At 44.3% G+C, this 20182-nt stretch overlaps 1 protein-coding gene across 7 annotated transcripts in view; it reads left to right on the forward strand.

Moving 5' to 3' along the window:
- The window catches only part of sdk2b (sidekick cell adhesion molecule 2b), a 1143109-nt gene that overhangs the window by 927925 nt on the left and 195002 nt on the right, over window positions 1–20182 (forward strand). For all 7 annotated transcript variants that reach the window (XR_005458034.1, XM_038777821.1, XM_038777823.1 and 4 more), the window contains one exon: window positions 18980–19081. Coding sequence is in view for 6 of the 7 variants with exons in the window: in XM_038777821.1 (XP_038633749.1) it covers window positions 18980–19081 (102 nt within the window). In the remaining variant the exon portion in view is untranslated. The remainder of the gene's footprint in view (window positions 1–18979; window positions 19082–20182) is intronic.

The raw sequence follows: 20182 nt of genomic DNA on the forward strand, positions 1-20182 counted from the left end.
CACTGGATATTCCCAAGCACTTTACAGACAATGAAGTACTTTTGAGTGCAAAAATATAAGAAATGCAGCAGGCAATTTTGCACATAACAAAACTCTGACAAACAGTAACGTGATAATGACCAGATATACTGGCCGGGCCGGGGGAGGGCGTGAATCCGACGGCGACTGCCGAATTCTCCAACGCGTTTTTTTGGCGGGGTCGGGGATCGCGCCGTGCCAGTTGGGGGCTGTTGACCAAGGCCCCCCTCCCGGCGAATCTCCAGTCCCCAGTGGGCCGAGCGGCCGCCCGTTTCCGGCTAGTCCCGCGGTGTGGATTAGACCAGGTCTGTACCGGGGCGGGACCTGGCTCTGAGGGCGGCCTGCGGAGTCCTCGGGGGGGGGGGGGGGGGGGGGAACCCACCGATCTGCGGGCGGGCCTGTGCCGTAGGGGCACTCTTTCCCCCCGTGCCAGCCTGTGTAAAGCTCCGCCATGGCCGGCGCAGAGAAGAAACCCCCTGCACAGGCGCAGGAATCGCGCCAGCGGTTCTGGGAACACGCTGGCGCTGCTGTGCATGCGCCAACTCGCGCCGGCCGGCGGAGGCCCTTCGGCGCCAGTTGGCGTGGCGCCAACCACTCCAGCGCCGGCCTAGCCCCCGAAGGTACGGAGGATTCCGCACCTTCCGGGCGACCTGACGACGGAGTGGTTCACACCACTCCTTGGCACCGGTACGGTCCGCCCTGCCGGAAACTGGAGAATCCTAGCAACTGTTTTTATGATGTTTGTTGAGAAATATATATTGTTCAGGACACCAGGAGGAATTTCCTTGATCTTCTTTGAGTTGTACCTTGTGATCATTGGGATTGTTCTCACTGGAGTTCAGAAGAATGAGGGGGGACTTATAAAATTCTAACAGGACCAGACAGGGTCGATGCAGGGAAGATGGTACCAATGGTGGGTGTGTTCAGAACCAGGGGTCACAGTCTGAGGATTCAGAGATAAGGAGACATTATGTCACACAAAGAGTGGTGAGCCTGTGGAATTCATTACCACAGGAAGTAGTTGATGCTAAAACATTTGAATATATTCAAGAGGCGGCTGGATATAGCACTTGGGGAGAATGGGATCAAAGGCTGTGGGGTGAAAGCAGGATTAGGCTATTGAGTTGGATGATCAGCCATGATCGTGATGAATGGCGGAGCAGGCTCGAAGGACCAAAAGGCCTCCTCCTGCTCCCACCTTCTATGTAACCTCCTGAGAGGGCAGGCAGTCTCAGTTTGACATCCCATCTGAACGGCTGCAGTCCTGATAGTGCAGCACTCCCTCAGTTCTGCATTAGAGAGTGTCAGGCTAGGATGATGTGTTCAAGTCCTAGTTTGGAGCTGAACTCACAATCAACTGACTCAGAGGCAAAAGTGTTCCCCAGCACCTTTGTGGGGAGAACAAACAAGTTGATGTTAGAGATGTATGCACCCTTCTGGCAAAATGAAACTACATTGCAAGATTGGTTGACCATTTGTCGGACTGCACAGTGCTGTTGTCAAACTGCATTTGTGTTTGTGTGTGGTCACTATTTTCATGCACATCCCATTGGCATGGAAAATTTGAACAGATGCAGGTTGTCTTCATGAACAAACCCCTCTTCCTGTCTTTTCAGCTGGCAAATGACGAGCCAGAAAACAAGTGGATAACTTGTTTCCTGGAAGAATTTTATCAGATGGTTGTTTAAACCTTCATTAAAAAAACCTGGTGATGAGCCATCAATTGCACGAGAGACGAGTTGCTTTACAAAAGTTAGGCTTTAATAAACTAGAACTTAGCCCTGCGGTTGTCTACAATAACATGGACAACCACCGGGCGTTTGACTATTTATACCTCGGCAAGGAGGCGTGGTTAATTCAGCCTCACGACCAATCGGAGAGCTGTCACATGACTGCTCTCAACCAATCGGTCGAGAGGCACATGACCGACCAGGGCCAATGGTAAGCCGGTGTTTTGCCCCAATGGCAGACAGCTATGCAAATCATATCACCACACCTGGGAAATATTGTATTCACGTGAAGAAACAAAATCACTAACAGCTCGCATTACAACACACTTTTTTTATTAATGAATTCTTCACCACAGAAACACCAGGATTGGCTCTGACCATCAGCTGATGCTCATACTTGATCTTCCATTGTTTAATTGGTTCTCAGGTATATCTATTTGCGGAGGCAACGTACCTTGGCAGTGAGTGGGAGGAACATTGAGATTGATACCCTTCGTGAAGTGTACAAAGTTAAGAAACCTGTCCCCGTTTGGAAAAAAATCAAATTGCTTGCAAGATCAGAAAGAAGACGATTAAATGTTTGCAAGTGAAATCCAAACCATGCTTTAATCCCCTGCTGATCTGATCTTCTCCCCCCTCATAAGGCATAAAGCATCACATGCTAAAATTGGATGTCATTAAAACATGAATGAATCAGTATTGAAAGTGAAATGAAATGAAATGAAAAATGAATGAATGAAATGAATGAAAATGAAATGAAATGAGTATTGATTGCTAACATCATTGTCATTCTGGTTGAAGTCCATCTCCATGCTAATGTATGGTCCACAAGTTCTGCCAGAACCGCGCAGCTCTTGACTTCATTGCAGCCTTAGTCCAAACATGGACATAAAAGCTGAATTCAAGAGGTGCGGTGAGAGTAGTTTTCCTTGACATCAAGGCTGCATTTTACCAAGAATGGCATCAAGGAAGCCCAGCAAAACTAAATTACTGGGGATCGGGGGGGATGCGGGGGGGGGGGGGGGGGGGGGGGGGGGTCTAATGGTAGGAGTCCTACCTATCACAAATTAAGATGACTGTGGTTGTTGGGGGCAAATCATCTCACCTGCAGGAGATTGCTGCAGGAATTCCACGGGGTCACGTCCAAGACCCAACAATCTTCAGCTGCTTCATTAATGACCTTTCCCGCATCATAATGTCTGAAAAGGGGATAGTTGTTGATGATTCTAGTGTGCTGTGCCATTCAGAATCCTCAGACTCTGGTGTCGTCCATGTTGTTTCTGTGGCCACGGACGTGAATACAGGATGGTGTGTTGCCTTCTAAGTGCCAAGGTCAAGGATGTCACTGAATGGCTGCAGAGCACCCTGAGGTGGAATTCAGAAAGATAGATAACACTAGAGCCGGGAATAGTAAATTAATAAGTGGGGTCAGAGTAAAGGAGAAAGTAATCAAGTCTAAATCAAGGTTACTGTGTATCTATGTGAATGCATGAAGCATGATAAATAAGGTTGGTGAGTTACAGGCACAGATAGCTATGTGGAAATACATTGCTGTGGCCATAATAGAGACCTGGCTCAAGGAAGGGAGCTGGGTGTTAAATATTCCTGAATACAAAAAGTTCAGGAAAGATAGGAAAGGAAGAAAAGGGGGATGGGTGGAGGTATTGATTAAGGAGAGCATCGCAGTGCTGAAGAAAGAGGATGATCCAGAGGGGTTTAGGACATAATCTAGTTAAGGTGTAATTACACTGCTTAGTCTATAGGTCACCAACTAGTGGAAAGGATGTAGTAGAACAGATTTGCAAGGAAATTACTGAGAGGTGCAAAAATGATAGAGTACTTATAATGGGGACTTTACTTAACCAAATATTGACTGGGATAGAATTATCCAAATGTAGACTGTCTATACATATATATTATCCCTAGCATTAGTGTAAAGGGCAGAGAGAGTCAAGAGTTCCTGGAGTGTGTTCAGGAAAATGTTTTTCAATTTGTTTCCAGTACAACAAGGAAGGAGACATTGCTGGACCCGATTTTTAGAAATAAGGTGGGCCAAGTAAATCAAATGTCGGCCGAAGAACATTTAGGGGTCAGGGAACATTGTGACAGTGAACATTGTAGCATAAGGTTTAGGCTAACTATGGAAAAGAATAGAAAACAGTGCAGAGTAGAAACAAAATAACTGGAGGAAAGTCAACTTCACTGGGGTCAGAATAAATTTGGACTGAATTGTAAGAGTCCTCCCTGTTCCTCCTTGTCCATTCCCTGTCTATTCCCTGTTTTCCCCTTCTTTTCCCCTTCTTTTATTTTTGCAGTTACATTTTTTATCTATGGATGATTTATGGATTTGTTTCTTTAAGATAGCCTGCTATTTTAATTTAAACAGAAGAAAGTGATGGCCTGTTCCTTTAATTCAAACAGCAGGATCCAGGAGGCTGTGCTGTTTTATGTTGGTCATTGGAGATTGGTTGGCCTCGGTGATGACTCAGTTTGATTGATGTGGCTGGTGGCCAATGCATTGGCCCAAAAGGCTGCGCTCTGGCCAGTAACTGGTGGTGATATCTTCCCACTAGAATGTTTCTCAGAGCCACGAGGTTCCATTTTAGTTTCACTTTTGGTTCTGGCAGTGGAGAGGAAAATATTCAGAAAACTCTTCTCCAGAAAATGGCTGCCAAGGCCCTCCAAAAAAGATCCAGTTAGCTCTCGCTCTCCAATTAGTCTGTGAAGGTTGGATTCATGAAACAAGGCCTGAAGGCAGGCCACAGACTGAGAGCAAAGCCTGATGAAACAAGGACTCTGTCTCAACAGGTAAATTGTGAGTACAGACTGTAAAGCAAGGACTGTGATTTCCAAATTACTGTGGTGAAAGCCTGCAAGAACCCATCATCTGAAGCAAAGCTTTTCCCCTTTGTCCTTTTTATTATTTTCACCTCTCTTCCTTCTGTGTTTGTCTGTCCTGTATGTGTGTGTGTGTGGATGGAGGGTGGGACAGTTAAAGGGAGTAGGTAGTAGGTTAGGTTGGTTGTTATCCAAGTGTATTTGCAACATAATTTATCACTTCTTTTCATAAATAAACAGTAATTGTGTTTCAACTTACAAACCTGGTGACTATAATCATTGGACAGCTAAGGGTCAAAGTTCGGGAATTTTAATAAGAATTATTGGTTAATTCACTTGTGTTGTGACTCTGGGAGTCGTGGGGCTGGAATTGACCATATACTTGCCCACAGTGGCGTTACAGAATAGCGGTATCAAAGGTTGACAAGTAAAAGAGTAGCTAATCAATGGGCTACCTTCAAGGTATATTTCCACGAATAGAAAAATTCAGAGTAACAGATGCACAGCTCTCTGCATGACAAAGGAGATAGAAATTAAGATAAAGAAGAAACATGTGCTTTCAGCAGGTGTCAGTTAGAAACTACAATTGAGAACCAGCTGAATATAGAGGGTTCAGAGGGGAAGTGAAACAGCAAATAAGAGAGACAAAGAGGGAATATAAAAAAAGACTGGCAGCTAACATAAAAAGGAATCCCAATGTCTACTGTGGGCACATAAGTAGGAAATAAGTGGTAAAAGGATGGGTAGGGATAATAAGGGCCCAAAAAGGGAATCTACACATAGAGGCATAGGGCAAAGCTGAGGTATTAAATGAATACTTTGAATTTGTTTTTACCAAGGAAGAAGATGCTACCCAGGCCAAGGTAAATCAGACATTAGAAGGGTTTAAAATTGAAAATGTAGAGGATAGATTATTTGTACTTAAAGTTGATAAGACACCGGGGACTGGATGAAATGTGCCCAAGAATACTGCGAGAAACGAGCGTGGAAACTATTGAGGCACTGGGCATAATATTAAGGAAACCCAGCATGGATTTCTTAAGGGAAAATCGTGTTCAACGAACTAGATGGATTTTTCTGAAGAGGTAACAGAGAGGGTTGAAGAGGGAAATGCTGTTGATGTGGTGCACATGAACTTCCAAAAGGTGTTTGATACAGTGCCACTCAATAGACCTGTCAGCAAAGTTATAGCCCATGGAATGAAAGGGACAGTAGCAAAATGGATATGGAATTGGCTGAGTGGTAGGAAACAGAGAATAGTGGTTAATAAATGTTTGTTGGGCTGGAGTGGAATTCCCCAAGGATCAATGTTGGGACCCTTGCTTTTCCCGATCTATATTCATGACCTGGGCCTTTGTGTATAGGGAACAATTTCAAAGTTTGCGGATGATATAAAACTGGGAGATTTTCTGAACTGTGAGGATGATAGTGTAGAAGTTCAAAAGGACATAGACAACTTGGTGGAATGGGTGGACAAGTGGCAGATGAAGTTCAATGCAGAGAAATGTGAAGTGATTCCATTTGGTATAAAGAACACGGAGAGATGGTATGAAATAGAGTGTGCAACTCTAAAGGGTGTGCAGGAGCAGAGGGCCCTGGATGTAAATGTGCATTTGTCATTAAAGGTTGCAGGGCAAGTTGAGAGAGCAGTTAATAAAGCATAAAGTATCATGGGCTTTATTAATAAATCACTCGTTCAGCCTCCGCTAGAGTCTTGCATCCAGTTCTGGGTACTACACTTTAGGAACGATGTGAAGTCATTGGAGAGAGTGCAGAAAGGATTCACAAAAATGGTTCCTCTGATGAGGAATTTCAGTTATGAAAATAGTTTTGAGAAGTTTGGACTGTTTTCCTTGGAGAAAATGAGGCTGTGAGGAGATTTGATGGAGGTGTAAAAAATCATGAGGGGTCTGGACAGAGCAGCAAAGGAGAATCTTCCCACTCGGGAAAGGATCAAGATCGAGAGGACACACACTTAAATAATTCATCAAAGAAGCAATCATAATATGAGGAAAAACATTTTCATGCAGTAAGTGATTAGGGTCTGGAGTGCTCTGCCTGGGAATGTGGCGGAGGCAGGTTCAATTGAATATTCAAAAGCAAATTCGACTGTCACTCGATAAGAACGAATGTGCAGTGTTATGGAAAGAAGCGGGAGAGCAGAACTAGGCGAGTTGCTTATTCGGAGAGCCAATGGAAACACAGTGGGATACATGGCCTCCTCCATGCCGCAACCCTGTGATTCTGTGATGTCCTTATGCAGCAAGACCTGGACAACATTCAAGCTTGGGATGGTAAGTGGCAAGTAACATTTGCGCCACACAATTGCCAGACAATGACCATATTAAACGAGAGAATCAAATCATCTCCCCTTTACATGATACAGCTTTGTCATTGCTGAATTTTCCACCACCGCCATTGACCAGAAAAGTAACTGGATCAGCCACATAAATACTGTGCCTACAAGAACAGGTCAGAGACTGGAAATTTGAACCAGATACAAAATGCATAGCTGCAACTTGCCAAGCCTCCTTCACAGCAGCTTACAAACCTATAATCTCTAACACCTAGAGTTCTAGAAGGACAAGAGTAACAGATGCAAGGGAACATCATCATCTGCAAGTTTCCCTCCGAGCTACATACCATCATGACTTGGAACGATATCACATGTTCCTTCACTGTTGCTGTGTCAAAATCCTGGAATTCACTTCATAACAGCATTGTGCGTGTCCCTACACCAGATGGATTGCAGTGGTCCACGGAAGTGGTTCACTGCCACCTTCTACACAACATTTAGAGATGGGCAACAAATTCTGACCTTGCCCGCAGCACTCACATGCCAGGAATTAATTTTCAGAAGTGCCAGTATCTTTTCCAGATGGTTTTCATTAATCTTCACTGCTATTGATGCCAAATGTAGCACTTCTACTGTCCCTTAGCCAACAGCAGCTACCTCAGCGCAAATTGAAGATCAACCGTTGATCTTCCCTGGAGTGTATAATTTGGATTTTTACTGTTTAAATTCACTGAGCCATGATATAATTCTAAAGTGAAATAACTTCAGAGGTGACATCTGTGCCTTTCATAAAGAAAAACTATTTAAGGAAATGTTTTGCCTGGCACGTGTCTGTTTTTAATCTATCCTAAGCTGCATCTGACACACTTTCTTTCTTAAACCTGTAAAATTGTGTAATATTGTAAGTTTTAATATATGCTACTGGACCATAGTTAACTTTTTTCCCCATGCATATGGGTAAACCCTGTTTTATGAGGTATCTTGCGAATGTATAATAACAAATACTTAGCACATAATTCCAGCAGTTACTTGGTCTAATCTGCGACTTTAGGAATGCTCACTTTGGAGAAACAAAACTAAATCCAATCTTTCAAAGTGTAACTTCCCTGTGATTTTCATTCAGCAGATTGCATAGTCACCAGCTGACAGTGGTGAAGCGACCTATTTTCCTGAAAGTTATCCTGCGTGTTTCCTGAATACGATACTATGTAATTGGAGATGTGAGACAGTGATTCGCATCAGATTGAAATCAGTTGGCAGTGACAGTAAATAAGGGTGTCTGTTTTTTCATCGGTTCAGTTGAAGCCCTTGCCCTTGTGTATCACTGCGCCAGGTATTGTGGCTCAAGAACTCCTCAATCAAGGCTGCAAATTTGGAATGGCTGAACATTTTGATCTGGCGAGAATTTGAGCACTCAGTAATTCACCAAGTGAGGAGCAGTAAAGGTAGCACTGCTAATACATTCAGAAAGGGTAAATCACATCTAACACTAAGCTAGGAACATAATTAACAAGCCTCCACTTGAATTCTTGAACAATTTTTGAAAAAATATTGGAATTGTAACCATGGGCGGGATTCTCCGACCCCCCCGCCCGGTCGGAGAATCCCCGTGGGCGGCGCAAATCCTGCTCCGACACCGGCTGCCATACTTTCCGGCGCTGGTTTTCGGGAGGGGGCAGGGTTTATGCCACGTCGATCGGGGGCCGTTAGCAGTGGCCCCCCTATGGAAATTCTCCGAGCCCCGATGGGCTGAGCAGCCATCATTTCCTGGCCAATCCCGCCGGCGTGAAATGGACATGGTCCATCACTGCGGGACCTGGCTTGTAGCCGGCTAGGTGAGTCCTCGGGGGGGGGGGGGCGCACGGGGGATCTGGCCCCGGGTGGGGGGCCCCTACGGTGGCCTGGCCCGTGATTGAGGCCCACCAATCTGCGGGCGGGCCTGTGCCGTGGGGGCACACTTTTCTTCTGCGCCGTAGGGCTCAGCCATGGTTGGTATGGAGAAGAACAACCTGCGCATGCGCAGGAAACAAGCCGGCCGATCTGCGCATGCGCGGAACCACTTTGGCGGTTCTGCGCATGCGCCAACTTAGCTGTCGGTTAACGCAGCGCTAACCCGTCCGCTGCCGGACTAGCCCCCGGAGGTGCGGAGGATTCCACATCTTCCGGTCGGTCCGACTCTGGAGTGTTTTGCACCGCTCTTGTCACCGGCGTCGGGCCATCCGGCCAGTTGCGGGAGAATCCCGCCCCATATGTCCGAAGAAAAAATAGGAATGTCGGAAGTGTAGTTCACCACTGATTATGGAGGTGAATTCAATATGTAGAATCCCAGATTATCCAGGAAAGATGATATGGTGGGAGGAAGTGTTGCTGCTTTATATGCACGGAATAATCAGGATGTGAAGGAAGATGATGCCAATCTAAAGGAGAAGGGAAAAATATGAAGTACCAGTGAAACACTGGCAGAGTTTTGGTCAACCATTTAGGTTTACTGCAGACCCCAGTAATGAAATGCTGGCTATCTGTTCAATGCTTTAGAAATGCCCTTCAAGGCCCACCTGTTCTTCCCTGCTCATTGGATGTACTTGAGCACCTGGCGAGGGCTCCAGGCATCTCGGGTCCATGTTGGAGAAAGAGGACCTTGGTGAGCACGCTGCTTCCTTCCCTGAAGAAGAGGAAGACTTGAAAGAGATTTAAGTCCCGAGCGGGCAACGGTAATAACTCGTTGTCAGCGGGCATTGACATGCGTGCCAGGGAGACATGTGAATCACTCATTCAGGCACATTTCTCCCGTGTCTCCCTTAAACATTTGCTGCATGGGGCTTTCCATGAGGGTTGTTACACTCAATGGGGAAGCTATGGACAGAGAAGCAAGATACAATGCACCACTGACCTGCTCATGGGTGCGAACAGCCTTTGGGAACTCTGACAGATGCTTACACATATCATACTAGCAGTATCTGCTTCTTCAACAAGAATTCCCATCTGCATGAAGTTGAGCATTGCTGGACTCTTACTGAGTCTTTTGATGGGGAAAGACTGCAGCTGTCATTTCCTTCCTTAACAAAGTTAACCACCTGGTGCCACTCTTTCTAACTGCATGTCAATACTGACAGACTTGAGAGAATCTGCACTGGTGGAGGGTGCACTAGAATGATGTGACACTGTCTCCTCAGATGGTGGTGTCTCATTTGAGATCTAATGTGGTTCAACTGTCATCACTGGTGCCTCATTTGCTGCTTGTAACTGTGAGAGGGATTAGAGTGATGTTTTGGCTGTCACAATACCCTGGGCTAGTACGTGGTCAATTCCAGCCCCACTTGACCCCAAGTCACAACACAGATGAACTAAGATTTTATTTAAAATACCCGGGGTCCTTGATTAATCCAAATAAACTGCAATCACTGGGTTTGTAATTTTAACACAAGTAACCTTTTATTATGTACAGTTTTATAATGAAATGAAATGAAAATTGCTTATTGTTCCAAGTGGGCTTCAATAAAGTTACTGTGAAAAGCCCCTAGTCACCACATTCCGGCGCCTGTTCAGGGAGGCTGGTACGGGAATTGAACCATGCTGCTGGCCTGCCTTGGTCTGCTTTAAAAGCCAGCAATTTAGCCCAGTGTGCTAAACCAGCCCCTGGACAGAAATGGACAGAAACAATAATTGACTATCTAATCCTCCTTTCCGAACAACCCCTCTTCCTAACTACCCCCACTCTGTGCGCACACACACACACACAAACAATACAGAGGGGAAAGGGTGTTGGAAAGGGAAGTAAAATATTAATAAACATAAAAGGATAAAGATATTTGATCTACCGGGAAGACTTCTAGTAGTGTCTTTCTGAAATTCAGTTTTTGATTTGGTACTTCTTCCTTCTAGGCTTAGAACATAGAACGATACAGCGCAGTACAGGCCCTTCGGCCCTCTATGTTGCACCGACATGGAAAAAAACTAAAGGCCATCTAACCTACACTATGCCCTTATCATCCATATGCTTATCCAATAAACTTTTAAATGCCCTCAATGTTGGCGAGTTCACGACTGTTGCAGGTAGGGCATTCCACGGCCTCACCACTCTTTGCGTAAAAAACCCACCTCTGACCTCTGTCCTATATCTATTACCCCTCAATTTAAGGCTATTTTCACTCGTGCTATCACCTCCATCCGCGGGAGAAGGCTCTCACTGTCCACCCTATCAAACCCTCTGATCATTTTGTATGCCTCTATTAAGTCACCTCTTAACCTTCTTCTCTCTAACGAAAACAACCTCAAGTCCATCAGCCTTTCCTCATAAGATTTTCCCTCCATACCAGACAACATCCTGGTAAATCTCCTCTGCACCCGTTCCAAGGCTTCCACGTCCTTCCTATAATGAGGCGACCAGAACTGTACTTGAGATGTCTTTTTCTGGCAAGATTGTCTACCTTCTCTGCAGACGCAGCATCATTTCAGGTTCACAGTAAAGGATGTGCACTCATTGCTTTCAGAACAATAAAGCAGTTCTTTCACTTCAGCAAGCAGGGGGAAGTGAGAGAACGTTCCTTTCATTTCCAAGATCTAAACACTTCTGCCCAGTTCTCTCAGAAGGCATCGTGCAGGAAACAATCACTAACCATTATCAGGCAAAAAAAACACTGTCACTGGCCAACCCACCTGTTGCCAGGCAACCGATCAACTCAACTCCCTCCAAACCTGGTTCCCAAGACCCACTCGGTGCCAAGGAGCCTGGCTAATATAAAACCTAGGAACACAGTGTCCTGACATGCAGGTTTCTTCAACCTTAAGTCTTCAACTTAAAGGCACATTCTGATTATGGGTCTCCAGATCAAAATAATAAAAATAATTCCTGCTGCCTGGAGCTCGCTGAGTTCACCAGTAGCCACAGATGCACCATAGCTGGTACTCATCAGGGGATTTCCATACTCCCCTCATTATTAGCAACAGGCTACCCTGCTGAAACCATCCGAGCTCCATTGCCTTCTCCTTCAGCACTAATACAGCGAGTGATGGCATCCACCTCCAGTTCTTGTCTGCTCTCCAGAATTATAAACTCACTTCAGCAAACATAGACCAACACAGTGTCGTTTGACTCTGAAAGTCCAGCTGCATTCATCATTCTATGCCAACTTCAGTGTTCAGCATTGTGCCACTGCATGGCTTGTTGCAATTAGACATGTGGTATTGACAATGCAGTGATCAGCTCCCTGTGAGGCAGCTATGTGTTTTGCTCGAAACATCGGTGCTTAGTCACAACCAACGCCTGGATCGACAACCTCTTCTCACATTTCATTGGTGCCTTTTATTATATGGAGGGCTCTGAACTTGGTATTACAAGTACCGCTCACCTTGCCAAAGCGCACCAAGACATTGAATCACCTACACAAATGCAACCATTATCATGTCATCAACCCCAAGCATTGTATTGTTTCTGTGTGTGTGTGCACACACAGAGAGTGGGAGTAGTTAGGAAGGGGGGTTGTTCGGAAAGGAGGATTAGATAGTCAGTTATTGTTTCTGTCCATTTGCAGATGACGCCCAAGCATGGTGAAGCTTACTGACCTCCCGCTGACTGCGAAGAGCAGTTCTTTCTGTGCCCTTTCTGCCTGGAGAAGCACCACCAGGGAGGCATCACTGAATGTGGGAGCCACCCTTGCTCTAACTGCAGCCATTCCTTGAAAGCAGCCCTTGTTTAGTCTCTCTTCAGTTGTCTCTATGTGTGATGTCTTTGATCCAAGTACTACCATCCCCTTAAATATGGTGCCTGCATTTCAGCTGCTGTGTCTTCCTCCTATCCACTACCCATTGATGGCTAGCTACCATTATTAACTGGACATTCACTAAAAGTCTCGTCCCGTGTCCCACTGGTCACCCGTGTAGCCATCAACCCGATTTGGACCTCAATGTCAGGACTTCCTTCAAGTTAAATTCAACCCAATGTGTCATGGACTCAGTAGGGGTACTCCCACCTAAATATGGTTCTTTAACAGTCAAAAAGGTAGCTACAGTTTCTGAGTAATTAAGCTGTGGATGCCTAATTGCATAATAAGCTCAAATCTGAGATCATCTGCCAGCCAGAGCCAGCAAGGACCAGGAAATAAATGTATAATTTCAAGTCAACAGAACCCAGGTTTGAGGAATGGATTGAAATAAATTCAATAAAGGCAAATGTCAAGGCCAAATATAAAATTTCTAAAGATGTGACATTAAATATGCAAAACATATAAAAAGCAGAAAATAATAGTGTAAACTAAATGAGCAACCTCTAAAATGGATGAATTGGAAAATCAGCACAGACATAACAAAACAAAATATACCACATGAAACCTTGAGAGAAAAAGTGCTGGATAAACTTTGGAAGAAACATAACAAAATATGAAAATGAGTTGCAAAAGGCCACTGGAGAGGAATATGACAAAAAAAAGAAAATCGCTTATTGTCACAAGTAGGCTTCAAATGAAGTTACTGTGAAAAGCCCCTAGTCGCCACATTCCGGCGCCTGTTCGGGGTGGCTGGTACGGGAAATAATAGTGTACGGGAATATAGTACACGGGAATAATAGTATACGGGAATAATATAGTATACGGGAATAATAGTATACGGGAATAATATAGTATACGGGAATAATAGTATACGGGAATATAGTAAGGGACATTAAACAGAATGATAATAATCCCACTTTTCAGCATTATAATACTAGAATGGTTGGGAAGAAGTCTTTTTTTAAACAGTGAAATAATCGCTGTTGAAGGCAAGTAATTGAATTAACAAAGAACATTACAGCACAGTCCACCAAGTCTGCGCCGATCCAAATTCCTTATTTAGACCGACTACTTATTGCGCAAACGATCTGTATTTCTCCATTCCCCGCCCGTTCATGTGTCTTATCAAGATACATATTAAATGTTGCTATCGTGCCTGCCTTCACCACTTCCACTGGCAATGCGTTCCAGGCACCCTCTGCATGAAAAACATTCCCCGCACATCTCCCCTAAACTTTCCTCCTCTCACCTTGAACCTGAACCCCCTTATAATTGAATCGTCCACGCTGGAAAAAAGCTTCTGACTATTCACCCTGTCTCTACCTCTCTTAATTTTGTAGACCTCAATCAGGTCTCCCCTCAGCCTTCTCTTTCCAACGAAAACAATCTGAGTTTATTCAACCTCTCCTCATAGCTGGCAACATCCTGGTAAACTTTCTTAATAATAATAATCACTTACTGTCACAAGTAGGCTTCAATGAAGTTACTGTGAAAAGCCCCTAGTCGCCACATTCCGTCGCCTGTTTGGGGAGGGTGGAACGGGAATTGAACCCACGCTGCTGGTCTTGTTCTGCATTACAAGCCAGCTGTCTTAGCCCACTGTGCTAAACCAGCCCCTCTTTGCACTCTCTCCAAAGCATTCACATCCTTCTGATAGTATGGCGACCAGAACTGCATGCAATATTTCAAATGTGACCCAACTAACATTTTATACAACTGTAATATGACCTGCCAACTCTTGTACTCAATGCCCCAGCCACTGAATGCAAGCATGCTGTATGCCTTCTTGACCAGCTTATCCACGTGCATTGCCACTTTCATGGAACTATGGACCTGAGCACCCAGATCCCTCTGTATGTCAATACTCCAAAGTGTTCTACCATTTACTGCATAATTCACACCTGAATTTGATCTTCCAAAATGCATCACCTCACATTTGTCCAGATTGAACTCCATCTGCCATTTTTCTGCTCAACTCTCCATCTTATCTATATTCTGCTGTATTCCCTGACCCTTTATCTGCAACTCCACCTATCTTAGTGTCATCTACAAACTTGTTAATCAGACCATCTACATTTACATCCAGATCATTTACTTGTATATTACAAACAACAGTGGTCCCAGCACTGATCCCTGTGGAATACGACTCCTTACAAATCATCATTCTGAAAAACTCCCTTCCACTGTTACTCTCTGTTTCCTGTTGTCAAGCCAGTTCTTTATCCATCTAGCTAGCACACCCCGAATCCCAGGCAACTTTACTTTTTGTACCAGTCTGCCACGAGGGACTTTGTCAAACGCCTTACTGAAGTCCATGTAGACATCCACAGCCTTCCCCTCATCAATTAATTTTGTCACATCCTCAAAAAACTCTTATCAAGTTGGTAAGGCACGACCTTCCCCACACAATATCATCTTGCCTATCACTAACAAGTCCATTCGCTTCCAAACGTGAATAAATCCTGTCCCTCAGTGTCTTCTCCAACAGCTTCCCCACCACTGACATCAGGCTCACCGGATGCTAATTACCTGGATTATCGTTGCTTCCCTTCTTAAACAAAGGGACAACATTGGTTATTCTCCAGTCCTCCGGAACCTCACTTGTGGTCAAAGGTGATGCTGATATGGTCGCAACTATTTCCTCTCTTGCCTCCCAAAGTAACCTAGGCTATATTCCAAGCGGCCCAGGGAACTTGACTACCTTAATGCATTTTAAGATATCCAATACTTTCTCCTTCATTATTCTGACATGTCTAGAGTATTCACACAGCCATCCCTAACGTCAATATACTGATGCAAAATACTCATTAAGGATCTCACCCACTTCCTCTGACTCCATGCATAACTTTCCTCCTTTTTCCTTCTTTCCCTAGCTACCTTCTTGCTCCTTAAAATGTATAAAAGGCCTTGGGATTTTCCTTGACCCTGTTTGCCAATGACATTTCATGGCCTCTTTTAGCCCTCCTAACTCCCCATTTGAGTTCGTTCCTAATTTCCATTTATTCTTCAAAATCTTTCTATGTTTTTAATTACCTAGACCCTATGTATGCATCCTTTTTTTTTTACTAGTCTCCCAATTTCTCCTGTCATCCATGGTTCCCTAATCCTGCCATTTCTGTCCTTCATTTCGCAGGAACATGTCTGTCCTGTACTCTAATCAACTGGTCTTTCAAAGACTCCCACGTATCAAATGTGGATTTACCATCAAACAGCCTTTCCCAATCCACATTCTTCAGCTCTTGCCGAATTCTAATTGTAGTTAGCTTTCCCCCAATTTAGCACCATTTGAGGACCACTCTTGCCCTTACCCACGAGTATTCAAAAACTTATGGAATTATGATCACTATTCCCAAAATGTTTCCCTACTGAAACATTGATCACCTGGCCAGCTTCTACCTCAATACTAAGTCCAGTAAGGCCTAGAATTACTTGCTGGTTATTTTCTGGGTGTGGTTCACCAAGGTTGAAAATATTGCTTCGTGACCCAAATATTATGCTGTAACACATGCCAAATAATATTTTGAAGTATGTAAGGAGGTGTTTGTTAAAGCAAAGAAAGGAAGACTTATAGTTAACAAGTAGCTATCATCTGTCTCAGATGTGCCAAGTGCTTTAGGAACTTTTTGCTATGACTTGTTTTGTTGGCAATACTGCAGCCAGCTTCTGCACAGCATATTTCTATAAATAGCAGGTTGAATCACTGGTTTGTTCTTTCTCATACTGTTGATAAAGGAGGCAGTCTTGGTCAATATACCCAGAATTCCATTTACCTCTCTGAATAGTATCAGCACATCTTTAATATTTGTAATCTCATCCAAAACGTGGCAGCTGGGTGTCAGACAAGGTTGTATGCAAGACTTTCTGACTCAAAGATCAGACTGTTAACAACTGAAGCAAACAATTTGCTGACAAGTGAAAGATCTCAGATGCTCGAAGGAGACTAGGGCAATAATTTGCACAGAACTGGTGAATAAATGTAACATCTCTGTATACTGGTACGACTTTGCAGGGTTGAAAGACAGCAAACATCGTGCCCTTGTTTAAAAAGGAGGATAAATCTGGCACATCTTACATTAATGTTCAGCAGTAAAGTTTGATTAAATTGGAGGGGTATCTGTGTAATTTTCATAATAACCGGAGGCCCAGATGTCTGCCCCTGGGTCAGGTTTTCCAAATCAGGAGATGTTCTGACTCGGCAAACCTGACTTTTAAAAATGGTCTCCTGGGGGTAGGGGGCAGATGGCCTGAAACAGGAGTCAGGGTGGGCATGGCCACTGAATGAATATGCAAGCTTACAGGTACAGAGGCGGGGTGGATGCATGGTCTGTCTCTGTGCCCGGCACTGAATTAAACAAAAATATAATAATAAAACTTATCCATCCAGCCCTCACCCATCACCCTCCCACATATTCCCTATACCCTGTACCCCATTCATGCCAACCTATGCCAATACATGCACACCTATCCCCCATGGCCCATTCACTCCATGCCAACTTGGTGTCCTTCCAGCATACCCCATGGCCCCTCATACCCTTATGCTAACATAATGTCTCACTACCCTCTCCCATTGCCCTAAACCCTGATGTGCACCTAATGCCAACTTGAAGATCTAACTCAAGAGCAGACTATATGGTCAATGGAAGAGTCCTGGGGAAAATTGATGTCCAGAGAGATCTGGGAGTTCAGGTCCATTGTACCCTGAAGGTGGCAACTCAGGTCGATAGAGTGGTCAAGAAGGCATACAGCATGCTTGCCTTCATCAGACAGGGTATTGAGTACAAGAGTCGGCAGGTCATGTTACAGTTGGATCGGACTTTGGTTAGGGCACATTTGGAATGCTGCGTGCAGTTCTGGTCGCCACATTACCAGAAGGATGTGGATGCTTTAGAGAGGGTGCAGAGGAGGTTCACCAGGATGTTGCCTGGTATGGAGGGTGCTAGCTATGAAGAAAGGTTGAGTAGATTAGGATTGTTTTCATTGGAAAGACGGAGGTTGAGGGGAGACCTGATTGAGGTCTACAAAATTATGAGAGGTATGGGCAGGGTGGATAGCAACAAGCTTTTTCCAAGAGTGGGGGTGTCAATTACAAGGGGTCATGATTTCAAGGTGAAAGGGGAAAGGTTTAAGGGAGATGTGCATGGAAAGTTTTTTACGCAGAGGGTGGTGTGTGCCTGGAATGCTTTGCTAGCGGAGGTGGTAGAGGCGGGCACGATAGCATAATTTAAGATGCATCTGGACAGATATATGAACGGGTGGGGAACAAAGAGAAGTAGATCTTGGAAAATAGGCAACAGGTTTAGATAAAGGATCTGGATCGGTGCAGGCTGGGAGGGCCGAAGGGCCTGTTCCTGTGCTGTAATTTTCTTTGTTCTTTGTTCATGCCAAATGATTCCCCATCTCTCTTTGTGCTTACCTTCCCATGCCAACTCACCTAGTATCTTTCAACAGTTTCTTGACAGGTTAGACACTTCCCGAATAGCTTTAACAGATTGACAGATTTTACACTTCCTGGATAGCTTTGAGAGCTGGTCAGTTCCTAACAGCTGAACGATTCCTTGACATTTCCTTGACAAATGGACACCTCTTTTACAGCTTGACAGTTCCAATGAGTTTATGCATAGAAGTGCATACCCCTGTTCTTTCTAACAATCCCATAGATTGCCGTAACTCTCTCAAAAGGTTCCTTGCCTCACCCAAAGGTATCCTGAAACCCTATCTAAAGGTAGATCTCACCTCTCCAAAGGTGTACCTGGTTATCCGAAAGCATTCACCGAATTCAGGCCTCCTTTTGCCTGTTTTAATCTGCACTCTCTGGATTCCACGCTCCTGTTCTTCCAAAATCCCACTTCACCAGAGGCATCTGGTGATTTAAATGACCAGTTGCCTCTGCGAAATGCACATGCTCAAACCCTGGCCTGACTCCAGTCCTGCCCCACGGAAATGGGAAATGCTGTGTACGGGGGCAGAACTACCAGTAATTAACTTGGTTAATTACCTTGGTAGAAATGAGCCAGGATAAGAACAGATTTAGAGAGAAGATAAAAGTATTTGAGATGCATAGTGCAAACCTGATGAGGGTTTTGGGTGGGGGAACGGAGTTGCAGGTGCTAAATGGTGTTACCCAATGACAATGCCTAGACTTGGATTCAGAAACCACTTGTCCGCTACTCTTCATCACCCGTCTACTTAATCAGCAGGGGATAGTTTTGTTCTCCATTTATCGTTCGGAAAGTTGCAGTGTATCATTTTTGATTAGAATATTTGAGCATTAAAAATGCACTTGATATCTTATCACTTATGCCAGTTTTAATGGTTTTCTCTCTGAATCTGCACAGATCTGAGTAAGCATAGGCGCTATGAAATCAGGATGAGCATCTACAATGCAGTGGGAGAGGGACCAACCAGCCCACCTCAAGAAGTGTTCGTCGGTGAAGCAGGTAAGCCACTAGCATTAATATGGGGGGGTGGGCATGCAGGGGCAGATATGGAGAGATTTTAAAAGCCAGATAAACGTATTTTGGAAACACAGTGATGCTCTGCACCAAACCCTTGTCTGTATCTGGGTATAAGCCTAATTCAGCCTAAATAGTTGCCAGAAAAATCGCAATGTTTTAATATTTTGACTCCTGAAAAGTAGACATAATAATCTCCAGCTGCCAAGTATCTAATTCGTCTCAAAATCTTATTGCATGAAAACTGAAAACATTTGAAAGTACAGCACAAACTGGCCATGACTTTACTGTTACCTCAGGACCACTCTGCGCAATATGTAACATTCCAGCATTATGTCCTGATAAATTGTATTTTGAGACAAATGCAAGTTTCAAACGATACGCGTTGGATTTAACAACTAATTTCATGTTGAAGGATCTATATTTAACTGTAACCGCCACAGTCCGCTTGATGGTACTGTGTGCCTTTGATCTGCTTTATTTTTATAATTGTGATATTGCCGCTCAAATCGATCTAGACCCACCTCGATCGATTCTGGCTCTGATTGAATAGCTATAGCATATTTGTAGAACTGTTAATGTCCTAGATTTTGCAAGAAAAATAACAATGAAAGTATCAGAGCTCATTGATATTCTCAAATTGATTAGTTAAAGAGACACGCTATTGCTTGTCCCTTTTCCCATAAGTCCCAGAACCTCTATAGAGGATGTCATGCTGAAATAGATCTCTAATTTCCTTAAATTTCTGTGAAAAATCCCACTAAAAGACTACGGGAAGCTGTAATCATAATTAACAGTGTGTGCTGTTTGTTCGCTGCTGCCCACAAAATCTGAGCCATAATACCTGTTACTGGGCTGTGCGCTGTTTAAGAACAGGATAAAGAGCACATGGATGCAGTGTCCTCAATCATAGATTAGAATCATAAAATTTATGGTGCAGAAGGAGGCCATTGGGCCCATCGAGTCTGCACAGGCCCTTGGAAAGATCACCCTCCACCCTATCCCCATAACCCAGTAACCCCACCCGACATTTTTGGGCAGTTTAGCATGACCAATCCACCTGACCTGCACATCTTTGGACTGTGG

Source organism: Scyliorhinus canicula, chromosome 18 (assembly GCF_902713615.1).
Source record: "Scyliorhinus canicula chromosome 18, sScyCan1.1, whole genome shotgun sequence".
Classification (NCBI taxonomy): Eukaryota; Metazoa; Chordata; class Chondrichthyes; order Carcharhiniformes; family Scyliorhinidae; genus Scyliorhinus; species Scyliorhinus canicula.